The 23,487-nt window shown below is 39.2% G+C and overlaps 1 protein-coding gene across 2 annotated transcripts in view; it reads right to left on the minus strand.

The window, feature by feature from the left end:
- Nucleotides 1-11,249, minus strand: part of LOC111869300 (protein transport protein Sec24A) — a 48,653-nt gene extending 37,404 nt beyond the window's left edge. Inside the window, exons 1-4 of one of the 2 annotated variants that reach the window (XM_023860705.2) lie at nucleotides 11,127-11,249; nucleotides 10,519-10,590; nucleotides 3,183-3,371; nucleotides 578-1,719 (exon numbers count right to left, since the gene is read on the minus strand). In XM_023860705.2, the coding sequence (XP_023716473.1) occupies nucleotides 578-1,719; nucleotides 3,183-3,371; nucleotides 10,519-10,564 (1,377 nt within the window). In that variant the 5' untranslated portion in view covers nucleotides 10,565-10,590; nucleotides 11,127-11,249. Of the gene's footprint in view, nucleotides 1-577; nucleotides 1,720-3,182; nucleotides 3,372-10,518; nucleotides 10,591-10,872; nucleotides 11,080-11,126 lie in introns of those variants that run through there. The other variant, XM_023860706.2, reaches the window with a different exon arrangement.
- Nucleotides 11,250-23,487: the final 12,238 nt, after the last annotated feature.

The raw sequence follows: 23,487 nt of genomic DNA on the forward strand, positions 1-23,487 counted from the left end.
TTTGAAGGCGACAACATTAATGTAGACGAATGAATAAATATTTTTTCCAAAATACGGAAATTCCCGTCATTTTTTGAACACACCTCGTATTTTAACCATTCTCAGATATTTCAAACACCTGATTAGCATCAGCACATTTATAAACTTTATAAATTACCATCATATTGTGTTTGCATTGTATTTTCCTTGCATTCTGCTAAATATTTAAGTTTCAAATAAAATTTGTAGATCTATATCAGTTCTATATTTTGTCATGTACCAATAATTCTTCTGCTGAGCTGTATATGAGAAAATTATTTAAAATAAAGTGTTCTTTAAAGAGAGGGTTATATCTACCTAATACAAACCAAAATTAAATTAACCTGACTAATTTTGATGCATACCTTTATACTGCATGTCATCAAAATCCATTCAGTAGTTTCAAAGAAATGTAAGGACAGAAATATAACTTCCACAACATGCATTCAACTAATGAACTTTTTTCAAATGGTCAAAGCTATACTACATTCCACGAATTGAGCACAGAATTTGTACATACATATCCTCTTCACCTTGTATCTTCAAGTACTTAACTCACCTGTTGAGGGTAACGTTTCCCCAAGTGATGACCGGAATCATGTTGAGTGGCAGCCGGTTGAGATGCTAGAAACTGAGTAGGAATTGGAGATTGTGGATAGCCTATGCTAGGAGGAGGTTTCTGAACATCTCCAGTTGCCGGTGGCATTCCTGGCTCAGTCTGGAGATTACCCATTTGTGAGGGATTTCCAGGCTGGTAAATGTGTTGACTCATAGATGATGGCTGCAGTGGCTGACTGGACACATGTGAACTGACAGGTGGACCTGATTTTGGTAGCATACCATAAACTGGCCCTGATTGTGTTGTTGGTCTGTTCATCTGCTGGTTTGGTATAAAGCTTTGAGCATTTGTCCTTGGCACTGGAGACATTGTAGAGCTCTGGCCTTGTGTATTTTGATGTGGGAGCCCTATGCCCTGTCGTGACAATGGCTGCTGTTGCAGTGGAGGTCTACTGACAACACTGGATGATGTCTGCATGTAAGGAGAAGCATAGTTTATCCCTGCTGGCAGGTCCTGTGGAGGGTCTGATCCTCTGTTAAATTCCTGCCGATTAGAACTTGGTTCTAAATTTTGTGGATGAATATTTGCAGGCAAATGACTAGTCCCTAACCTTTGCTGTTGATTACTTTGATTAAACTGTGAAGGAATGTTTTGTGAAGTAACACTTTGTGTAACCACTTCTTGTGAATAACTCACAGCATGTGGACCTATTTCATGAGCTGACTGATGCGAGCTTGTCGCCATAGTAAGATTACTTCGCTGAAGTGGAGGAAATGAACTACCTGTTGATAATTGGGGGTTTGAAGCACTCTGTAGTCCACCGACTAATTTTGATTGACCAGAACTCTGGGCAACTATGGATGGAAGCATTACTGGGGAATTATACACTGTAGACACAGGTTTCCCTGCAGATTGCTGTACAATCCTGTGCTGGTAAGTATTTAAAACTGTTCCTGGGGAATCTCTGTGTGCTGACATATTCATCACTGGAGGTGTTGATGACTGCTGATGTGGATGACTTCTCTGTCTTGGAGGATGACTACTAGACATGATGAGATTTGGAGATGAACTGGAAAGATTCTCGCCATAGCGATTAGGAGGAATGGGTGAAGGATCTCTTGAAGAATTTGAAGACAAGCTGCCTGGAAAAAAATAAATTTCAATACAATCACCATCCATACCAAGAGGAAACCAATTATTTTTGTACATCATTAGGGCATGTGGTTGCATAGTTGGTTGCACTATACCACAAGCTGGAAGGTCACAGGTTCAAGTCCTGATGAGGTGGATTTTTGCAACTGACCTAATCCTTCCAGCCGCACCATGGCCCTGGGGTCAACTCAGCCTCTAACAGAAATTACCAGGAATCTTCCTGGGGGGTAAAGTGTGGCCAGCGTGCGAGGCTGACAACCTTATGGCCACATGTGAGCCGACTGTAGAGAAAATGAGGGAGCCTTGATGTCTCACAACCCTATGGGCCTTTATGGCTCATTACAGGGATAGTTTTTTACCTTTTTTTAACATCACTATTTTAATAAACTGGCTAATTCAGTGGTAATGCTCTAGTTCTGCATTCTTGAAGTACCTAACTTCAATCTTAGTTGGTTAAATGGCTAACCTCACTATGGAATTTTTGTAACTTCGTTCAGCTTCTCGAGACAAATGAAAAAGACAATACTTTCAAGCAGTCCATGGCCAGTTCTTTTCTAATTATTACTCACTTGCCATGAATAATCACCCAATACTCATTTGATGATAGCAATTTTGCAGTTAATAAGAATCAATAAATTACCCTGGAATCAGGTAATCCTACTGTTTCAAATATTATTACACCCACCCTTCTACTATTAAGTTTATAGTGATAGTGACAAAACCAGATTAATGAAATGTTACTATCTTCTGAGACGTGAAGCTGCAGTATGGTAGATTTGAGGCTCCCATGACAGTGAATACAAAGATTACTGTTTTTTGGGATGTTGGAGAATGCAGTCTTAATACATAGTTATCACTCCTCTCTAACAATGGTAATCAAGGTTCCAAACAAAGAAATAATAAATATATAAATAAAGATTTCCCTGTATTTCTATAGCTACATATTTTGTAATGAAGCGCTAATTTTTTGTGTCTGTTATTTAAGGCCATTCCTTTAAAAATTCCTTTTTTGTTATTTGAATTTTATGATAATTTTTGTGTTGGACTTGTGGTTCTTACAGTGATGACTAAGAAGAGTATGATTTTCTGTGCTGTAATGCTGCATAGTTCAGCAAAAGTCCACCAACATTCTTCCAAAACACTTGTGGACTCTTGGCTTAGTCTCGACCCTAAAGATGGAGGTGATTACATTCCTCCAAAATGGTGGATTTCTACCAAACTACATGGCATTACAACCCAAACAACTTTCTGTTTGCCGTTGTTCTTCTTAGTCCAAGTTTTACTTACATATAAAAGTGTGTGAACTGTTATCAATTTACAACAATTTCAACTACAACTCTTTTCTTATCTTCCATTTCAATGTTCTGTTTAACAATCCATACATTCCTACACACTGACGTACTGTTTGTACCATAAGAAAGGTTTAAAGAATTACAGGCAATTATTAGCAAACCTGGATGGCTATAGCTGGGTGGGGTTGGTGTTCCATTAGAGTTAACAGTAGTGGCTACACTAGATCCAACTGGGGGTTGTCTGGGTATTGCAGCATGTGGGAAGGCTGCTGGTTGATTCCACTGAGGTGGCTGTCCATTGGGGATAACACTAGGGCCTGACTGAGTCCCAAAACCAGTTGCTCCTTGCGCTGTGAACAAACAACCATAAGATTTCCCTCTCAGAGAATCAGATTCTAAAATGTGTTTCATGGATTGAAACTGGCAAGCAAATAATTAAAATCAGCCCATGGCAATATGTAGGTCACTACTGTTCTTTATCAGTATTCAGATTTTGTTCCTGTGGCCCTTCATTAATATTAAGACCTCTTTTATTGTGGAACTTCAGTTTTATACTTTTTGTAACACTTACCATACTTTTCACTCTAGTTTCAAATTGGGAAGCTTTTATCATCCAAAAAAGCACAGCTCATAGATTTCTTCAATAGATATTACAACCACTTTCTTTAACCCTTTGACGTGGTCATTTAAATTCCGCGGCCACGGCTCCTGCGGTAATATATTCAGCCGGCCATTTAAATTTTGCTCGAAAATTATTTATTCATCATTGTTCTTAAATTCTATGAGATAGGAACATGAAACTTTCACTAAAATGATCTTAAATTGTGGTTTTATAACCTTACCTTATAATATGGGAGCCCTGTATCTCGGCCATGGGTGCAGGTTGTTTAGTATTTGAGCAGTGAATGGTACGCCTTGAAGGATGAAACTTTCACTAAAATGATCTTAAAAGATGGTTTTATAACCTTGCCTTATAATATGAGCACCCGGTATCTCGGTGGTGGTTCAGAATTTGAGCGGAGTGTTACACGCATTGAAGCATTCTACTATAGACAGCGCTGACTCACATCACCATACCAGTACTGCGTATCTCTCATTTGGCTATTTTTTCCGTAAACAAAACATCTTCTGTGAGGCCCTGCCTTCTTCCCCGTGGGGGGAATATAAGAAGAAATGTCTCTCCGTGAGTCGTATCGCTACCCAGATTAGCTGCAGTAAATTCGACCTTCATGTTATCATAACAAGTGTTGGTGCTTCTGCGTTTCATTTTCCATCCATTTTGGCGGCATAAGACGTCGTAGGGGTGACCACAGAATTCATGAAGTTATTCTAAGAACTGGCTGGTATGTAGTGAACGAAAGCAGAGCTTAGCTGGCTCAAAAAAATATTTATGGTCATCCCTCGAAACGACCACCAAGGTCAGTACGATAAAATGGCGTCAACTGGAGCGATAATACATGAAGGAATGATTTTTTTCCCTCCCCCACACACATCCGTATCGTCTCAGGGGGTGACCACAGTGTTCTGCCTTAATTCGTGACGTTTTTCTAAGAACTGGGTGCTATATACTGTGCGAAATCAATCGATCGTGCAACAATAAAGTTTTGGACATCCCTCTTCTAAGAATTCCAATTGAGTGTGTTAGTGTTGCCAGCTCAGGGCAATATGATATTATAAACACAAGCACATATCACGTCTCTGCTGTTTATAAGTTCATAAGAAACAAAACAGGCCTTTCATGACAGGAGAACGGAGAAACCTCTCCCAAGAGCAACAGGAACTTTGCTGCAAGACAGGCATATGTAACGATGACTTGGCGCAGATAAAGTCGTGTCTTATTTATACTCTGTTCTACTGACAACAGGCCAGCGAAAAATCTAACAATCTACAGCAAAACCATCAATTATTATGGGCGTTATAACGTAGGTGTGCAGCTGGACGAAACATACACGTCGAACCCCCCCAGACGATTTAAATCCCTGACGAAACATACACGTCGAACCACGGCAACGGGTTAGATGGATTACAGGGCACACCAGTAAAAACCAAGATTCAACACTTAATTCAGGAAATAAGTTATTGAAAATAAATAAAAACTAGTGAATAGACTGTCATTGGCTATGTAGAACTCCTGAAACAGTATGTATTAACTTTCTGACTGGTAAGGGCACGTTTTTACGCTCGGACGATGCCAGCCATTCCCTGGTGTTGCCGTGTTTTAGCGCTTTGATAAACTCTTCCCTTCTTTGCTGTCTTGGCACTCATCAACCAAAGAAACATTTATGATAGTTTTTGTGCATGGTTGTAAAGAACCCTTGTTGACTTTGTGGGGGTCTATATTACTGTCAGAACCCTCCGAGAAGGAAAAGGTCACAAAATATTTTACATTCATTCAGTTTCACCATGGCTTCTCACAGCAAGTGTCGGAGTGTTCCTACAGACCAGCTGGAAAGTGTTGTGAACGAGATTTGTGCTGATGATAAAAGTGGCGATGAAATAATGATTCCTGAATCAGATGAAATTGATAGTGACAATAATAGTGATAGACAATGATCCACAAGACAGTAATCATGAACATTTAGTGACCATGAGTGCGGTACCTGACACGCCCATCTCATGGACGTACAGACATTGTACCAACAATAGTTCCATTTACTAGTAGTTCCTGGATCAAAACTCATATAACACATAAAATGCATTGCTTTTCATGGATTAAAATTTTTCTGGATGATGACTTAGTAAATCACATCACAACTGAAACCAATCGCTATGCTCACCAGCACTTCAAAACACATGAATTAGCTCCTCACTCTCAAGAACATGATTACAAATATGTCACACCAGATGAAAAGTGGACATACTTAGGAATTGTGTTCATGACAGGGATAGATAAACGCCCCAAAATTGAAGAATATTGGTCCACTAGGCCCCTATTTCACACTCCATAGTATGGACAAAAGATGTCTTTGCGGTGGTTCCATCTCGAAATGTCTTCATTTTGCAGACAACGATGCACAACCAGCTGACTGTGAAGATCACCTGTATAAAGCCAGGCCAATTATAGACTCATTAGTGGGGAAATTTAGAAACACATATATCCCTGAAAAGGAAATTGTAATAGATGAAGGAATGATCGCTTGGAAAGGACATCTTATCTTCCAAGTATATATGCCTGACATACCTGATAAGTACAGTATAAAGGCTTATCTTGTTTGTGAATCGACAAGTGGATATATTTGGAATTCTGAAATTTATTGCGGAAAATCAGGACCTATAAAGGAATTAGTTGTCGATCTGTTGGGGCCACAGCCTCTAGATATAGGGTATCATCTCTAACAGGATAACTATTACAACAGTGTAGAACTGTGTGAGATGTTATTACAGAGAAATACCTATTTGTGTGGTACCTTCAGAATGGACTGAGGAGCTCCTAAAGAACTAAAGGATGTTGTAAAGAATTTGAAAAAAGGGAAATCTGTGTTTTCTAGGAAGGGGCAGGTTCTCATACAGGTGTGGAGAGATAAAAGAGACGTCAAACCTATCTCCTCTCTTCACACAGCAAAAATTGTAGAATCTGCAAAAATGAATCTCAAAGGAGAAAAAATATACAGACCCGAGGTAATTGGGGACTACAATAAACATATGAGAGGCGTTGACAGGGATGATCAAGTGCTGCATTATTATCCTTGTTCCCGCAAAACTGTAAAGTGGACAAAGAAACTGGTGTTTTTCTTGTTGCAAATGGCAGCGTTGAATAATTTCATTCTATTCAAAAAGAACACAACAAAGGAAAAATACAAGAGAAAATACAAATTCAAAGATTTTATATTGGACTGTGTAGAAAAAAATGACAGAACCAAACAAACAGCGTGGAGAGGGAGAAGAGTCAAGGAATGAAGTGAATGATGAATCTATTGCTTCAGACTAGAGTGCAGTCACGCCTCCGCCCGCGACCTTGAAAAGACCACCAGTGAAAGACCCAGCAAATCGTCTAGAGGATGGCCTGAAAATACACAAAATGGTCCATGTTCCTCCCAGTAACAAGAAGAAGAATGGTGTCATGAGAAAGTGTCGCATGTGTGTTAAGCACAAGATTAGAAAAGAAACAAGTGTCATGTGTGCAAGCTGTGGTGTGGCTCTCTGCAAACTTTCATGTTTCAATGTTTATCACACGAAGAAAAACTACTAAAAAGGCATGAAAAGACATTTTTTGCACAAAATATTGTCTTTTAATTAGTTCCTGAAAATTTCGTTTTTAAAAACCAACTTTTGTTGAAGTTATTTTAAAAAAAGTAAACGCATGCATTTTAGCGACTTAAAGCTTAAAGGGTCTGCCAGGACAGGGGTGGCATTTAAATACCCTTCGCGGCAGTCAGAGTTAATTTGTAATCTCAGAGGAGGATACCTGGAGGACCTAGCCAATGATTGACAGGCTTGCAACTCCAAGAAATGAGCATTACCATGGTACATCAAGAAACTTCTTATATTCAAGACCCAAACTTCCCACGAAAACTTAGGGAGGACTTTTTAGATAATGTACACTGGTAAAAATTTCGACATAGACACATTTTTGTATTTTCATAAGTATGCCTGAGTACAAATGAAAATTAATTAAGTGCACCACAGTTTACCACATTTCATATTTTTGTTTGATTGTTATGGAAAACATGGTCTGTCAACAATAACTTTTCCATTTCCAATTTATAGGGATGAATGCAACTGTACTGAAATTATCCTTGTTACAGTTTACTTGCTTGGTTATTCTCAGACACTCCATATTTAAAATTATATCCCATCTTACTGCATGCATTGCAGTATGGTTTTATACTGAAATATCCCATGGCAGCTCCAACTTGAAACTGGAATATTAGTTAAAAATATACTGTGTGTGGAATGGATATTAGTTTATTAAGCTGGGGACTACATTTTGAAATACTCAAGATCAAATATCTAATCAGATGACCTCAGAAAGTTCTTTCCTCTAAATGTAGTGTTGAATACATCACTGGAAAGGCTATTAAATTCCTTTTCAAAGAGGACTAATTTCAATGCCATGTCTCAGTTAGAGACAGAGTCAAGTCTCATCATAAAATTACTTTTTTTTCTTTAGAAATTCAATAATTATCAATAAGTCAGAAACTACTGCACCTACAAATCAGAATTCTGGCATGGTAACACAACTCTATGAAAGGATGTACCACACCCAATTTCATTAAAAGCTAAGGAAGTCTGATTGTGTGACCTGTGATATATGATACGGAGTGACCTGCAACACACCATGTCTATAAATACTGCCAAAGGAGAATAATTTTTTATTATTAATATAACAGATAAGCTTTAAGCAATATCATACACTCGTAAGCTCAGAATGGAAACAACAAAACAAACAAAAACCTCATGTTTTAGTCCACAAGCAAACTATACTGATTGAAAATATTCAACAGGATCAATGAAAACAAAAATCTTACTTTTAAACTTCAGAAATCCACAAATATATGGCTTCTTATGTGCTAACCCATACGAAGCACAAAAAAAAAGTTGCACCTCAAAATGTTGCATTATTGTACCATATGAGATCCCAGTCTCACTACAGTTCTAAATTAAAACACTTGCAATGACTAGAACAATTCTTCTTTTCAACAGTATGGCCACACTCTTCATCAGCACCTTCAAAATCCCCCTCATGACATCCACAACTGACCTTCTCATGAAAGTTACATTCAATAGCAAATTACTACAGGCAGGTTATCTGCGAGCCTCCCAAAAATTCTTCAGCCAGTTAGGTGAAAAGGGCACAGGGTACTTGTATCATCTTGCACTCCATGCAATCAGGCTTGTGGCATAGATGATAGGCCAACAGGTCAACAAATCATGAACGAAACACAACCAGATCACAGCACATGCTCGAGCAGTCCTTGTGTTGTTATGCAGGCATTCCTTCCAACTCCATGAAATGTTCACATTAAGAAAATGAAGTAAGGTAAAGCTAAAGGTAAAGCTATCCTTGTAACAGGTCGTGAAGGCCCATAGGGGTGTGAGACGTCAAGTACCTTTCTGAAGACATAGAAACTTTAAAGCCCAGTCTCCTCTACAAGGCATCTAAGGATTTTTTTATAAGAATATCAGCATAACACTGATTTAATCTCATGTCTCCTCAATGAGCACTTGGTGTTTTGATTCAGTTCTTCTTCTCTGTCCAGTAAGAATTCTATTTTTTCTAAATGCAGTTATAACTGTATGAGTAGTTTCTTGAGAGCACCTCTGTGGTCTAATGGTCGGAGTTCCTGGGTTCGATTCCTGGTGCTACCAGACTTTCTGAGAAGTAGTGGGTCTGGAACAGGGTACACTCAGCCTCGTGAGGGTAATTGGGAGCTATTTCAAAGAAATAGCAGCTCTGGTATAGAAAACTGAGAATAATGGCCACGGGAATCAGTTGTGCTGCCCATGCGACACCCTCTATCCGCAAAAGTTGGCACTAACTTCGCCAACAAGTGGCGGTCACTTGTCAGTATAGTTTGCTTGCGGACTACAGGACATGGAGTTTTTGTTTGAGTAGTTTCTCATTTGGAACAGTAACACTATGAAGTGCATACAGACATTTTTTCATAACTTTCACATGAATCTCACCATGAACACTTGTTGCAATGTGTAACCTTCACAATGGCATTTTGACACATGCAGCAGTATGAGTGACTGAATGCTTAATACAGCAGTAGAGGCTTGGAATTATAGTCAATGGGCATGTAACATATAAATCCACTTCATTACAGCTGCCTGAAGATTTACTAGGGTGATATGGGTGATATCAGAGAACAAATGTAATGCATACAGGCTATTGGCCTGCTGACTATGCCACAGGTGCAAACGTGAGGACTGCATTATGACGTGCCTAGCCTGCATCCTCTAGCCCAATTCACCAAAGGATTTTTGGGAGGATCTCAGACAACCTCCTTGTATAACCAAAACAAACACAATGTTAAAGTATCCTATCTCAACCTAACCAGTCAAAGAATTGGATATATTGTAGAAATTTAAAGATACCCAAACATAAGAAAAACATATTTAACTGCTATTACATCTGCATGCGTCTGTCAACAAATATCCCAATGATATAGAAATAATGTGCAAGAAAGAGGAACATATGAAGCTGTTCATTGCATTGTGAACATACATGCAAGTTATTTTAATGATAGTATTATATGTTATGTAATTAGCGTCCTTCTCGACTTTTAGTTTTGATAATTTTTGGTATCAAAGTATACATACCTGACTGCAGTAACAGGACACTACCAAGGACAAACACAAGAATATCAAAAGTACCTTAATTCAATACATATCACTGTTGTACATCTATAGCCCAAACATGGGCTGTCACTGTATGCAACCAGTACACTGTTTCATAGTTAATGGGCACATAAAACCAAAACTAATACATTTTGTTTAACTCTGGTACGTATACAAATAGAACCAACTGCTATGAACTTGCCGGACATTTACCTGGAGTAGGTGGCAAGAAATTGGGATGTCCACTTGGCTGGGCCATTTGTTATGTTGTCTCCAGACCTGTAACTGTTAAAATCCAATGCTGAAAAGTGATTTCGATTATAATATATGTTATAACATGGGTCGAGGTTAACAAAGGTTATGAAAATGTGGCAAAAACTGAACTATGAATGACCAATAATACATTTGTGTTGGTCACATACGCGTATTTCTTTTGATAGTTAACATTCCGCTTGTATATGTATTTAACAATGTTTATTTTTTTCCTTGGCACTGTATTCCATTAACTCAGAACACAAACTGGTACAGCAGGATTTCTCATATTATAAAACGGTGGAGATGCTCTACCTCGAAACTGGGGAGACTGGTCATTTGTTTCTCAAAGCAAAGTATCCAAAATCTGTCAATAAACCGTGGCATTCCACGTCACTTCAATTAAGTACACATACGAAGACGATGCACTGATCGAACATACATATATATATATTTTTTTTGCATAATCACCACCAACCCAACTGTCTAAGCAGGTCGCTTTATACATTACTGAAAACTGATTTCCAACAACCGTTATAGTAGCATTATCTTACAGTTCATTTACATACCCAGGTTCTCATACGTTTGACTTTAAACCAATGCTTCAAAATACACATTTCCCCTCATCACTACACATATCATCCTGCTACTACTACCTATCGGAAGTCGTCACACATTACGTGGCACCGCTCCCACAGTACATTGCGGTCCTTTGCGAGCGATTGCGAGAATGTGAGGATGTGTGTACCGTGTGGAGGGATATAGACTGGTTTGGACCTTACCCGTGAAGTTCGCAACTGATTGATGTCTGTACCTGTCGTATCTATATTGTACTTGAATAACAAGCCAAGCGAGATTCATTTCACCGTAAAATGTTTGACAGCAGCCACATTCCCTGAATTTATTCACGCTAATATCTCTGTGGAGTTTTGACAGTTAAATTATACTGTAGTTGTATATTTCCCTTTCATTCCTTACTTGGGTTGCGAGTTGTTAGGGTATTTTCTGTAATAAAAAAAATAAAAAAAAAACTCCGCGGCCTGTAGTCCGCAAGTGAACTGTACCGACCGAGCGACCGCCGCTTGTCGGCGAAGTTAGTGCCAACTTAGCGGACTTCGCCGACAAGCGGCAGTCGTTCGGTCGGTATGCTTCGCTTGCGGACTGAAATCACGGAGTTTTTTTTTTGTTTTTATATATTAATTTTGACACTTCGTTCATTCTGTCACGTGTTTCCTGGGTAATGCGGCAAGAAACGATTGGTTTCGGATTAGACGAATGTTTATTGGACAATTATATGTTAACACTCTCAAATATAATTAATTCATTCATTCTTTTATTAATCCTGTAGATCATGATACAATGATATAGGACAAGTCTTTCAGTTACCTGTAGTTACTCGAAGTAACGCCTTTCACGTTCTCTCTTCAGTGGTTACTCTCATGCTCCGCAGTTCTTTGTTCTTCCCTTCGCTCGTTGAATTTTTCAGTGTTCACTGCTCCAGGACCACCCCTAGAAAACACATTGCTGCTCGGCAACCGATATCACGTATTGTTGTCAGGTGTGACTACCCATGCATTGCCTAGCAATGGACGCCCTATTGTTGCTCATTCGTTGCTGTGGGAACCCAACAATTCCGTCTCTGTTGCTTAAGCATTTCCCTAGGCAACGGTCTGATTATGTATGTATGTACTGTGACGTGTTATAGTACACCCATCGCTGCGCAAGGGCTAGAGCGGGAACACACACTTCCGCGACAACGAATACGTGGAAATCGTTGAGTTCCCACAGCGCTAAATCGAATACCAACAGACCGTTGCGTAGAGAAGGCCGAAACGACGAACGCGTTTCCCCGGAGATGGAGTTCGTCGCGTGACAACGGTAAAACGGAACTGCGGGAAATCGTGTCTGGTATCCGGTCGGCGTAAAGTCTATATAAGGGGGCTGGCAAGGGCGGATTTTTCCATAGGTTCCGAAAGCATGTACATGACCAGCAGCATGTACAAATGACAGCCCCGTCCTCTCGTCAGAGAGGGCGTCCACAAAACACAAGACCGTAACTGTCAAACTAATAAACATCTGGTCGCAAGCCCCAGATGTGTGCTTTATACCAAGACAGACTGGCAAACTAACCGTCGGTCGTAAAATGAGACTCAGACTCAGAACCGCCGCAGTTGAAGATTGAAGAGTGAAGATTGTGATACTGGCGATGTTATAAGTGGATAATAATTGTACCCGTGATTGTGAATGTGGCTAATAAACGTGTTCGCCAAATCCGAGACCCACGTCTCGCACTGCAGACAACATGCGACAGTATGTATGTAGGTATGTATGTATGTGGTGGGCCATAAAATCCGGGCCTCGCACTGCGACCTTCAATGATCTATTGTGCTTCCCCTCTGGAGTAGCCCTTTATTAATCCTACACTTCGAATGAAATGTAGGACTTTATTTATGGGGGCGCCATAAAAGTCACTTGGTTCCATCAAGAGCTGACCCAGGTGACGAAATTGAAATAAGCTATGGCCTCACATTCACATAGGATGTGTGTGGCTGATTCGTCTTCTTGCAGGCACCTTTCACACGTTCGGTCATCCGTCAGTCCCAGTTTGAAAAGGTGTCCTTATAGGTGGCAGTGTCCAGTAAGTAATCCTACCACCAATCTTAATTGATCTCTGTTTAATTTCAACAGGTCCTTCATTCTTCTGGCAGAGGGTCCTGATACAAATCCCTTTGCCTGTTTGAGTCCAATTGTAGATTCCTAGTGCTTTTTGTGATTTCTCGTATCTGTTCAGTCCCTGATCGCTTTCTTGGCAACTCCAATTGAGATGCCGCAAGCTGGTTCAGGTCCTATGAACGGATGTTCGGATCCTGTTCTCTTCTACTGTTGTGCGTGTATAAGTGGCCGCAATATGTGTTCATTGAGCTGTCACCTAGTAGCGGACGGCTTTTCCTCATAAACTATCCCGTCATCATGCCACATTTTGTCCCTTTCTTGTAACATCTCGACAAGGACCACATAGAAACACACTGTTTCCATTTCTGTAATTCAACTGTTGCATTATTAAGAATCTGCTGTCTAGCAACGGGAACGTGTTTACCGAGCCGTTGCCCAGAAACTGTCACTGTTTGCAGAGTCGCCACTTAGCAACGTCAGAGTCAGAGTCAGAGTTACTTTAAGACTGGCGGTTTACCGCCAATCACTTCGTCTTGGCGACAAGCCCTGGAGACTCACGACAAGTAATCTTATTTTTCAACTGAACACTTGTGGTTATAGACCATATGTAACATCCTCTATGACCAAAGGATGGGTCTGTCGTTTACAATTACTGCTGGTCCTCGTCAATGCAGTCATTTTCCGGTCCGGATCTCACGGGATTCATGACCGCATTTTACTGTCTCAGATTTGAGATTCCCGCAACCTGGAGGGCCAGGTCCCCATATTTATATTTCCCAGCAACAGAATAGCCCGGTTATACCCACAGGCACTGGGTTCCTTTTTCGTCGCCTCCTACAACTCACAGATCTATGGTGAAGGTATTCGACCTGTCTCCACGTGGAATACATATTACTTTTTTAAAGTCATTTAGAAACGGGTCTATACTCCACAATATATACATACATGGTATATTATATTCAGCATCTGCAAAACATCACAAACAGTTTACTGGAAAAGGCGGAGCACTTTAGCCCTACCCTACCAGATTAGACACGGAGTTTGGATTGATTATTGAATTTATTGAACGCGTCTTACGTCTAGCTACAAATAGATACACCACTTTCACTGTTCTACACACTCCACAAATAAACACAAGAGGCTGAAAGTCTTCCTTGTTTGCTATGTCTTCACATACTTGTGGCTTGGAAGCGGCATCTAACAATGGAGATTCCCTTTGCTGCTCCTGTGCTTGACGACTAACGGCTAACCACAGACTTCTGTCTGGCGACTCCAGACTCCCGACTGTATTACGAGTTACAAACATGAAAAACTTGTTTGAAAACAGCAGATATAAAACGAATAAAGTTTGGCTTCATCTGTTCCTCTGACTCTTCTTCATAACCCTCTCTGTTCGACAGCACTGCTCTCCACACTCCAATTCTTACTAGCATTGTGAGACCCACACATTGGTCTACCTCCTCCTTGTGCCTCATATTTATCCAGAAGATGGCAACTGCAATGTACTCAAAATTGGAACGGGTCCAAAATACGATGCTATTAAACCTCAAAAGCTGAAGTTACACATTAGACACAAGGCATGAAAACCTAAGCACTCAATTTCTTTCAGTTTATGCCAGAAGTATAATTTTTATTGAATTCTCCGAAACATTCTAATCAATTATCTTGGGGGACAGTTCATAATCCTGGTATTTGGAGTTGGAGTTAACTGTTTTGCAGCGAACCTTACAGTCCACATGTGGCATCTAATACAGTCACTGCAGTTAATATCATCATCATCATCATCATCCATTTACAACAATTATAAGTATTCCTTCTTTTTCTAATTTTGTAAAGTGTTCTGGCATATTTTATCCCTTGATTTACATTGGTAAAGGAACTTTGAAATTCAATTTTTAGGGGCACATTCCTAACGTTCTAGCCATTTCTTTTAACAGGTTTTTGTTACTGTGCTTATATCTGTTACGTCCAGTTTTTCTCCAGCATCTTTACTACATTTATTACCAATCATTCTATATCCCATGACTGCTATGATGAAATGCACTGTCTGCCATTTCCAGTCTAAATTCTGAAATGTTCTGATGTGGGTGTGTAACACCCAGGATTACTGGGTTTTTGGACTTTGTCTGTCATTTGTTATTCTAGAGAACACAACACTTTGGAAACTGGATCTGCTTCTGTCCTCAGGTGAGGGGGTGGAAGACACCTACTCTGTTGGGTCATTTGGAAAGAGCTAACCTCAGTCACTTGACTGTGCTGGAGGTTAGCTCTTTCTAAATGACCCAACAGAGTAGGTGTTCGAATCCCCTCACCTGAAGATGGAACCATCCAGGTTCTGAAAAGTTTTGTCTTTTACATTACCGGACGTTGGAAGAAGTCGAAAGACACAGTAATCCTGAGCCCTATTAATATGGTTTACAGTTCCAAGACTGTATAATCTAAGAGGACATACAGGTTTATTTATTATCAAGATTGGATAGTTCTATTTTACTTATGTGCCCATTATCATGAAGTGCCCTGGAGAAAAGGAAAAGATTGCTACAGACTCTAAGGAGTACAGAACTGTAAGGTTTCTTATTTTGGACTCTATCCATCATCTGGTATATATGACAAAAAACCACAACGTTTCGGAGACTGGATCTGTCTTCGTCCTCAGGTGGATGGGGCAAGATAGACCTACTCAGTTGGGCCCATTAGAAAGAGGCAGAGCCAGTCTGCGAAACGTTGTTGATTTTTGTCATATATACCAGACGATGGATAGAGTCCAAAATAAGAAACCTTACAGTTCTGTACAGCATACACCATCATGAGAATCCTTTTGAAGTCTACTCTAAGGAGTGTACACTATGATACTGCAAACTGAATTAAATACATAACTGATTCTATGCCAAATTTAAGGCCGCGCCATAACTCAAGCGGTTAGTCACTGGCTTCCCACCGTGGCAGCCCGGGTTTGATCCCAGGTCTGGTCAAGTGGGATTTTTGGTGGACAAAGTGGTGCTGGGGCAGGTTTTTTCCGAGTACTCGGTTTCCCCTGCCAGTCTTCATTCCACCAACTGCTCCACAATCACCCTCACCTATCATCTGGGGCTGGTACAAAAGGTCAGAAGTGGCTGCAGTACAAGGGTCTTAGTCCCACCCCACTAGCAATAAAAAAAATGCCAAATTTATCAGCAATCTCTGAACAAGTGCAGGAGCCATATCAGTACAGAATTTCTTTTATCAAGGTAAGTGAAAGGATTCTTCTTTCTGCAACTGATCTGGCAAGTCAGGAATATAAGGGTATGCACATGTGGAGTAGTAAATCATGAAAGGAAACATGTTCAGATTGACACACTTGCACTTAAAATACTGTCATGATATGTGCATATATCTTTATAGTGGACTGTTCATATAACAATAAGACCAACCAATAATTAAAGATCCGCTGCTGGAGGAAAGTATTAAGCGAAGAAAACAAATGATTATTAATTTCTTGCAACCTTGTTTCTGGTCTTCTGTCTTGTGTGTGGGAAATATCAATATGGCTGGCCAATAATTAAAATTATATTTTTGGATGAAAGCGATAAAGTTAGCAAAAAAAAACAGGCTTATTTAATTTTGGCCCTTGATAGTGTTAAACAGTGCTAATCAGTGTTCCAGTGTTCACATTCTGGAATGTTTATACTGGTTCACTTTGGTGCTTGCTTGACTTGCCGGTTGATAAGTGACTTGCTGCTCTATTGTGCATATAATCTTGACAAAGGCAACACTAATAAAACTAAGTATAAGGAAACAAAAGTTGTGACAGTGCTTTTACTCACAATTGCTCCATTAAAATTGCTGTCAAGTGTTTAGAATTCTAAAAGGACTGTGCTCATTCTGTACATCCAGATTTAATGGGTACAAACAAAAACAAACCCCATGGCCTGTAGTCCACAAGCGAACTATACCGACAGAGCGACTGTCACTTGTCAGCGAAGTTAGTGCCAACTGTTGCAGATAGAGGGTGTCGCGTGGTCAGCGCAACGGATCCCCATGGCTGTTAATCTCGGTTTTCCAGACCGGAGCCGCTATTTTCTCGAAATAGCTCCTCAACTATTCTCATGAGGCTGAGTGGACCCCATTCCAGACCCACTACTTCTCAGAAAATCTGGTAGCACTGGGAATCGAACCAGGGATCTCTGGATCTGTAGCCAGGCACTCTGACCACTAGACCACAGAGGCGGTCATGATTTAATGGGTAAACATGTTTAAATATTAACAAATGAGGAGCACTTATTGCACATGGAGACACTGAAAATGCGCTCAAGATCTGAGAAATTCTTCACACATTAAATAATTAAAAAATGATGGGCATTCACAAAGCAACCGTGGTTCAAATGAAATTTGATTTAAGTCAACAGACCTGATCATACATTAAAATAAAGTTTAACCTTTAACGTCCAAAGTGCCCTGATCGGGCCAGTGATGAGTATGGTCGTCGTGGACTAAGTACCCCGTTTTCGCAACTTGGGCATTTAAACTCCGCTAGTGGAAGCGCGCGCACACGTCGATAGTAGAAGCGCATGAACAGTCCTAAATATTTATTTTTATATGTACTTGTAGTAATTACCAGATAGACTTGAGTAAAACCCTAATTTAGCAATTAAAATGATGCCTAAGTGAACAACAGCAAAAAACAATATACGTATGAGTTATGCCCAAACTCATCCATGAGCCAGTACTTTTATTGCAGATTCTGCAGATTAATGTGTTAGAAATATATACAGTAAAATTCTATGTACATACTTTTTTTGTTGTTATCTGCTTGATGTATATATATAGGCTGAAATGACACTACAGTATTCAATTTCACTATGAACGCACAGAAAACAGATCACACTCTGTATCTCAGCCACAATGCAACTGTCTGTTCACGACCCTAGAAAGGGCAATAATCTCTTGCAGCTATAACAGAAGATCTTAGCACTGAAGAAGGAACCCCTCTAGCTTTCTCTTGAATAGCCATGCCTTCATTCTTCTGTCCTTTAGTCAAAAGATCCAAAAATATGAAGAGTGTACGCAGTGCTAGCAGAAGACCAAATGATTTTATTGCCTCCATCTGTTTTATGACACCAGGGACTGCTAAAATTTGTCAAGTGTTACAAACAGAAATGAATTTATAATACAGAACAACTCTGTGAAGAACTGTGAAACCAATTTTTGCAGTACACATCAAAATTAAAAGAAAAAAATTGAAAATAGAGTATAAATTTTGTACAAACATTTTCAAATCTTCCGTTACAATATGTGACACTATGTTCTTTGCTGATAAAAACAAAGTTAATTCCATCCATATAAATCCATAAATTGTGTTAGATACAGCATTTTTAAACACAATGCTTAAAATTGTTTAAGCGCCATAACAGGAATGGACATTTAAATAAACTCCGGCCAGCTCAAGCTTACCACCATTTCAAAAGCCTGGTGTTTAAAGGTTAAAGTAGATGGTTATAAAGGGTATGGTCTTGTGTTGTAACATCAAGTTTGGAAAAAACCCAGCATTCTGGAGGAACATATTGTCTCCATCTTTATGCGCACTCTGCCTACTGCTGGTTTCTGGCTTGGTTTACTCTTTAACCCTGAATGATACATTTCTCTGAACTGCACAGCATTACCACCCACATGGTCACACACTTCAGTCACAGCTGTGAGAATGGGCAATCCAATGCAGAAGGATAAAGTTCTGAACACTGCACTGAAATACAACCTTACAATATTCACCTAACTGTTCACTGCTCTATTAATACCGGTGGTAGTGCACATAAGTTTAAATAACAACTTGGTGCATAACTTCCTTTTCTTTTTGCCAAAAATAATTGTGGCCTATGGGGTCCTAGTCATTACCTTTGCACTGGGACACACTACTTCCAATATATACCACTGAGTTTGAGTGTAAGGATTGAATTCAATTGGTTTATGCCATGAAGACATGTGGGAAAGGAAGCATAATATTGTGCATTCTTAAACTTAGCACTAGACTGAGGTGAGTGGTCAGCTTCATAATTCTGAACAAGGCACATATGATACTTCTAAGTACAACGTGTGAAATAAAGTTTGGGAAAACAAAAATGTGTGAAAACCAATGCTATGAATCTTAGCCATATAGCGATTACAGCGGAATTCCCAATCGGTGTTCCCAATTTAAGTTTCTCTCGTTTAGGTTCAAATCCTATGTCTAACAGAAATACCTGAAATGGGGAATTCGAAAGTATTCATTTGAGGTTAACAACTGCTGTATGAAATTTCCTAGTTCTACATTTATTATCACAATGGGGAAATGTAATTTACAAATAATATTCAATAGCCTTTGAAATATTAAATATTTTTTTTGTCTTTGAAAGCACAACACATAGGTGAAATTTCTATTTTAACTCTTTCCATGCTGTGTTTTCTTTTCAAAAATTCGTTTCATTTGTATATATTGTACAAGGTAAATTTAGTATGAAGGTTTGGTACCGAAATGGCTATTTCTCAGGAAAAAATCTTATGTACAGTAAGCATGGAAAAGGTTAAGTAAGGCTGAAGATATTTTTCATAGCACTGTTGTTATTACTACCATTATTATGAGTACAGTACATTATTATTACCGGTATTATTATAATTTGGCATTCCCATCTGGCAATAATCATTCTGCTCCAGTTTCTTGTAATGAAACGGCACATGGATTTAATTACCCATCAGAGGTATACACTCAATTTCATAAAACTATGTGCACTGTTTCAATCTTTATGGCTCGTGGTAATGCTCTTGCAGGCATAAATGTAAGCTGACCCTGTGCCTAACTATTTAAGTACTATGCCATGAAGATGTATGGTGCAGTGATGTATAGATCCATGTTTTCTTGACCTCAGCACTAGCCAGAGGTGAGCAGTCAGCTTCATGCCCTAGCTGCTTGAATTCTGGGGAAAGAGCCCCTGGTACCCATTGGGTAGGAGGCTGGCTGGGCCCCAGAGGCAGTCTGGATGACATGGAAAAGTGAAAATTTTTGCCCCCCCCCCNCCCCCCCCGGGACTTTAACTCTCACCTCATGGTGAGCCAGCCCATAGCCAGTCACTATACTGACTGTGCTATCCCAGTCTAGCAGAACATATTAAACTTCCACAGAATCTTGAATTTTAATTAATCTTATCTATCAGCAGCCACACATACTGTTATGAAACAGGCTGCTATAACAATAGAGCAACATACTACTCACTATTAATGGGTTTTACATTGCTGTTATTGTAACAGGAAAAAATTTGTGCATAAGAATAAAAATGTGGATTAAATTAATTTATTATTATTAATTAATTAGGAATTATTGTTTACCTTAATGCTCATTTAAAAGGTATACTTGCATGTTTACTGTGTAGATAATGATGAAACCTAAATTAAATATTGTTGTATTTAAGCTTTAGAGTTGGATATCTCAACATATGGCTTGCCTTTACTTTGATTCCATTTTTATAACTTGGAAGTTGAATGCAATCTTGGCTCTTGAAATTTAGCACCAAGATGCTAGACAGCAATTAAACAAGCATTAGAACTGCTGACAAAAGTAGGCACATGACATCCTAGATTGGTTTTGTGTACAAGCAGTCCATAAGAAATGGATGACATGACACTATCAAGATTACTGTCTTTGGGATATGATCATTTGTAGTGTGGTAGATGTTTACAGATGTTTTGGAGGAGTGTGGTGCCCCACCTTCAGGGTAGAAGATACATGGAGGCAGAATATTCCTCTGAAATATCTATGGGATTAGATGATGACACATCTCAGTTGTCAGTAATCTTCATGGTCACTATCATGTAAACTATAACCTTACATGTCACTATTTTTCATTAAATCCTTTCCATGCCAAGTACCAAACACAACAACAATTTTTTTTTGCTTATGTATTTCACAACTCACATTACTGAAAACTCACAAATGAAGAGCAGTTAACAATGAACAAGAATCAAGTTTCCAAACAATTTCTTACAAACTTTTGAATATAATTTTCTTAATCTGTTCAAGCTTTATTCAAAGAGACCAGTAACATAGGACACCAAGACTGGGTTTGAGTACATTTATATTTTAAGAAGATAGAACTCATTCAATCAGTGCTCTTTAACAGTATGAACATATTTAAGTATGAGAGGGGGAATAGCATTTATAAATACAATTTCATTTTCAGCACTCAAAGAGGTTAAATTAAATTTTACTACTTGTTGATTTCCTGTATCAGGCTAGAAATATGAATTACATGTATTAAAGTCTTAATGGTGTACACTCCAAAGAGATGAACATATGACATTCATCTTTTACTTCAGTAATTCAAGAAAAGTATAAAGAAAGCACTAAAAAGGGTGTAGTAAAAGGAAAAAAGAAACAGTACAATGGGTAAGAAACAACCTTCATTCAAATGGCTACATAAATTCTCGTAATATTTTATTATGAATTTTTAAATATGTAATTGAAATTGTAACTCAGAAAGCTAGCAGCATTACACTGCAAGATCTGGTTTGACTATACTTTTACAAAGATACAAAAAGTGCCATATGAAATTTGTACCTTATTTATATACATATTAAATTATTGTTACATAAACAGAACATGAGGTGAAAGGTGTACTCCACTGGCCTTGACATTCACTTACTGCAGATATATGAGGGGCAGTCGAAAAGTTCCTGGAATGGTGGTATAGCACTCTAATGGCAGGGCATACGGCAACACTTACCTAATCACCTTCAAAGTAGGACCCTTGCGCGCGCACACACACTTGCTCCATCGATCCTGCCATTGTTGGAAGCAGTGGTAGAAGGCTTCTTTTGGAACCTTCTGGCGCTCAGCCGTCATATTCTTCCATGGTTGTGAAACTTGTCCTCTTGAGACCCTTGAGACTCTTGACAGCCAAAAGTCACTCGGAGCGAGATCCAGAGAGTATGGTGGTTGAGTGATGACAGGAATGTTTTTCTTGGTGACGAATTGCTGCACAACACGCGATGTGTGGCTTGGTGCATTATCGTGATGCAGAAACCACTGTCCCTGCCACTTGACGCACCGCTTCCTCCGAACCGCATCGTGCAACCTCTGCAAAACTTGCATGTAGAAGGCCAGTAACAGTACCAACTTCTTGCTCCAACTCTGTGATGGTCATTCTTCGATCACATCGAATCAGTTGTCGCACTTTTCCAATCATTTCTTCAGTTCTGGATGTCGAAGGTCTCCCACTGCACTGGTCATCCTCTAACATCTCCTGCCCATTCTTAAACTGGGAAAACCAGTCGTAAACTGCGGATTTCTTTAGTGCAGTATCACTGTAAACTTGCTGCAGGGCCGATGGCATCTCTGAAGCAGATTTTCCCAATTTGCACATGAACTTGATGTTCACATGCTGTTCGAACTGCGACATTGTGCCGAATGATCAACACTCATGTCTAATTCAAACGGAACAGTAATGACACTGCACACTGAAACCTGTCCAGACCTTTTGTGCCTGTGAGCAGACATGCTGAGCTTCCCACCACAACAGTGTGTGTGCTATCTTATCCCTCGTTCTCCATCTGCAGGGGAATTCCGGGAACTTTTTGACTGCCCTACATATATCCGCTGACATAAAGTGAAACACACTACCGTGACATGGTATGTCAGAAATTATTTCCATTGTATTTCATTAAATGTTCACTGGGTTCAAAGATGTTCAAAATAAAAATTTTACATGTTAATGACAGCCGTATTATATGACAATGTTTTTATATGATGAGCAATTTTTGATAATACTAACAATGTTTGATCTTTATTTAATGTAAAGTAGAGCTGTAATGAAGTAACTACATATTTATCTGACAACTTTCACTGAAGACTCACATAAAGTTTTATATAGAAAGGAATTCAGTAGTTTCAAAGCTGAAATGTATGGACAGACACTTAGATATTATCTGCCCATTACTTTATGTACTTCCCTTTCTGAAGGAAAAAGAAGTGGCTTATGAGATTACCATGCTGTGTGTGTATGTATGTATCTGTTGGCCTGCCCTTAAAACTTCTGAAAAAGTTCAGTGATTTTCATGAAACTTAGTTACACCATTGGCAGCCACCCTAATCTCATGAATATTGCCTTCCTGCACTCAGTAATAACAAAATTCTGGATGCGTGAACTAGTGACCCGGGAGCAATATTAGCACCATGTATAAAGACCTTATATGATAAATAGTAACTAATCTCTGATAATATGAAAAATTTATCATGGATTTTTTCTTTGCAGAATG

This window comes from Cryptotermes secundus, unplaced genomic scaffold (assembly GCF_002891405.2).
Source record: "Cryptotermes secundus unplaced genomic scaffold, Csec_1.0 scaffold274, whole genome shotgun sequence".
Lineage (NCBI taxonomy): Eukaryota > Metazoa > Arthropoda > Insecta > Blattodea > Kalotermitidae > Cryptotermes > Cryptotermes secundus.